The following is a 1,388-nucleotide window of genomic DNA, read 5'->3' as shown; positions in this document are numbered from 1 at the left end:
CCCCCCCCCCCCCTTTCTCCTTTTAAATCAACTGCAACAGATACCACAAGAGGAATAATTGCTTTGAGGTTTGGTATTTTGTTAATTAATTGGTTCCCAGCTTGTTACACATCCTGTTAGACACTGTTCAGGACCAACTTTTAGAAGCCAGAAGTAGAAAAAGAATAAATTAGTAGTGTATCATTTATTTGACTTAGGTTACAATACACAGACAAGTAGGACGCTGAAGTTATTACTGAGATTATTTTTGCATCCGCAGGTAACATGAGAGTGACATTCCATATACCAGCAGTCTAATAGTAAATGAGAAGTTGTTTGCATAAATACAGACACCAGGGTTACATGTAGCTTCACAGTTTTAACAGCAGTATGTTACAACTTTACACTTTAAATTACTACACCAGAATTTGAGTAACATTGGTTATACATCAGCAGTGGTCCCACTGTTCAGGATATGGTCCCAGTCAGACTGAAGATGAGAACACAGTAAACAAATTGAAAAACAACCAACAACAACAAAAAAATCCCAAGTCATGGCTTACAGGAATGATGGGTACTTTCCCCTGTATCAGGAAAAGTCAGAGCTTGTTACCAGACTAATGGATCTTCTGCAAGCTCAACCCTTAAAACCTTTTCTGGAAACAAGATGAAACAAGAGTAGAAAAAAAAAAATAGAGCGAGAGACAGTATTAAATACAGCAGGTAACATATGGAATATCACAAGTTTTGGTTTTTATTAGAGTAAGTTTCTATTCTTACAGAACAGTTGCTTTGCACAGTTTCACCAGGCAGCTCAATGTCTATGTACCAGTGGCCTTTACACCTCAAAGTCCCATCTGTGGCTATCCTCTGCGCAGGCTTCTGTCTTCTCGAAGTGACATTCTGAGGCAATACTACAGGTTCTCACATGGTCATATGCTCCGGTAAAACATAGGATATGTCATCCCATGGGTGACGGTACAGACCTTGCTTCAATCTCTTCTGATCCAGGTAGTGTCCTAAAACGAAAGTGGTTTATGTTACAAGATTTCTGTTCCTCCTCCTAGCCTTACTTTGCCTTGAAACAACTTCGACTTCTGGATTCCTACAACTAGCATGTTAGACCAAGTCCCCCAGAGGTTCACATTTGTCTCATGTTCATGGTGGCAGGGCATGCCCCAGCAGGATGGAAGGGGCAGGAACGTGGCAAACTTACCAATGAATCCCATACTCCTGCCTAGTACAAAGACGCCATTAAGAGCTCCTATATCGATATATTCATCTGCTTCTTCCCTGCAAAAGAAAAGAAATTAAATAGTTCCTCGTAGTGATCTATTTAAGGAATCAATCTTAGAAAGGCTATGAGTCTGCTCTAGTGCCAGCAGCAACACCAAATTAACGTGAAAGGC

The 1,388-nt window shown here is 40.4% G+C and overlaps 1 protein-coding gene across 2 annotated transcripts in view; it reads right to left on the bottom strand.

Annotated features, from left to right (window-relative positions):
* Positions 1 to 618: 618 nt before the first annotated feature.
* The window catches only part of ACLY (ATP citrate lyase), a 21,564-nt gene continuing 20,794 nt past the window's right edge, over positions 619 to 1,388 (bottom strand). Inside the window, exons 26-27 of one of the 2 annotated variants that reach the window (XM_009696278.1) lie at positions 1,196 to 1,272; positions 619 to 998 (exon numbers count right to left, since the gene is read on the bottom strand). In XM_009696278.1, the coding sequence (XP_009694580.1) occupies positions 904 to 998; positions 1,196 to 1,272 (172 nt within the window). In that variant the 3' untranslated portion in view covers positions 619 to 903. The remainder of the gene's footprint in view (positions 999 to 1,195; positions 1,273 to 1,388) is intronic. The other variant, XM_009696270.1, reaches the window with a different exon arrangement.

This window comes from Cariama cristata, unplaced genomic scaffold (genome assembly GCF_000690535.1).
Source record: "Cariama cristata isolate BGI_N322 unplaced genomic scaffold, ASM69053v1 scaffold6870, whole genome shotgun sequence".
NCBI lineage: Eukaryota > Metazoa > Chordata > Aves > Cariamiformes > Cariamidae > Cariama > Cariama cristata.
Note: the sequence above shows the minus strand (reverse complement) of the source record. Positions and strands in the feature narration are given on the sequence as shown.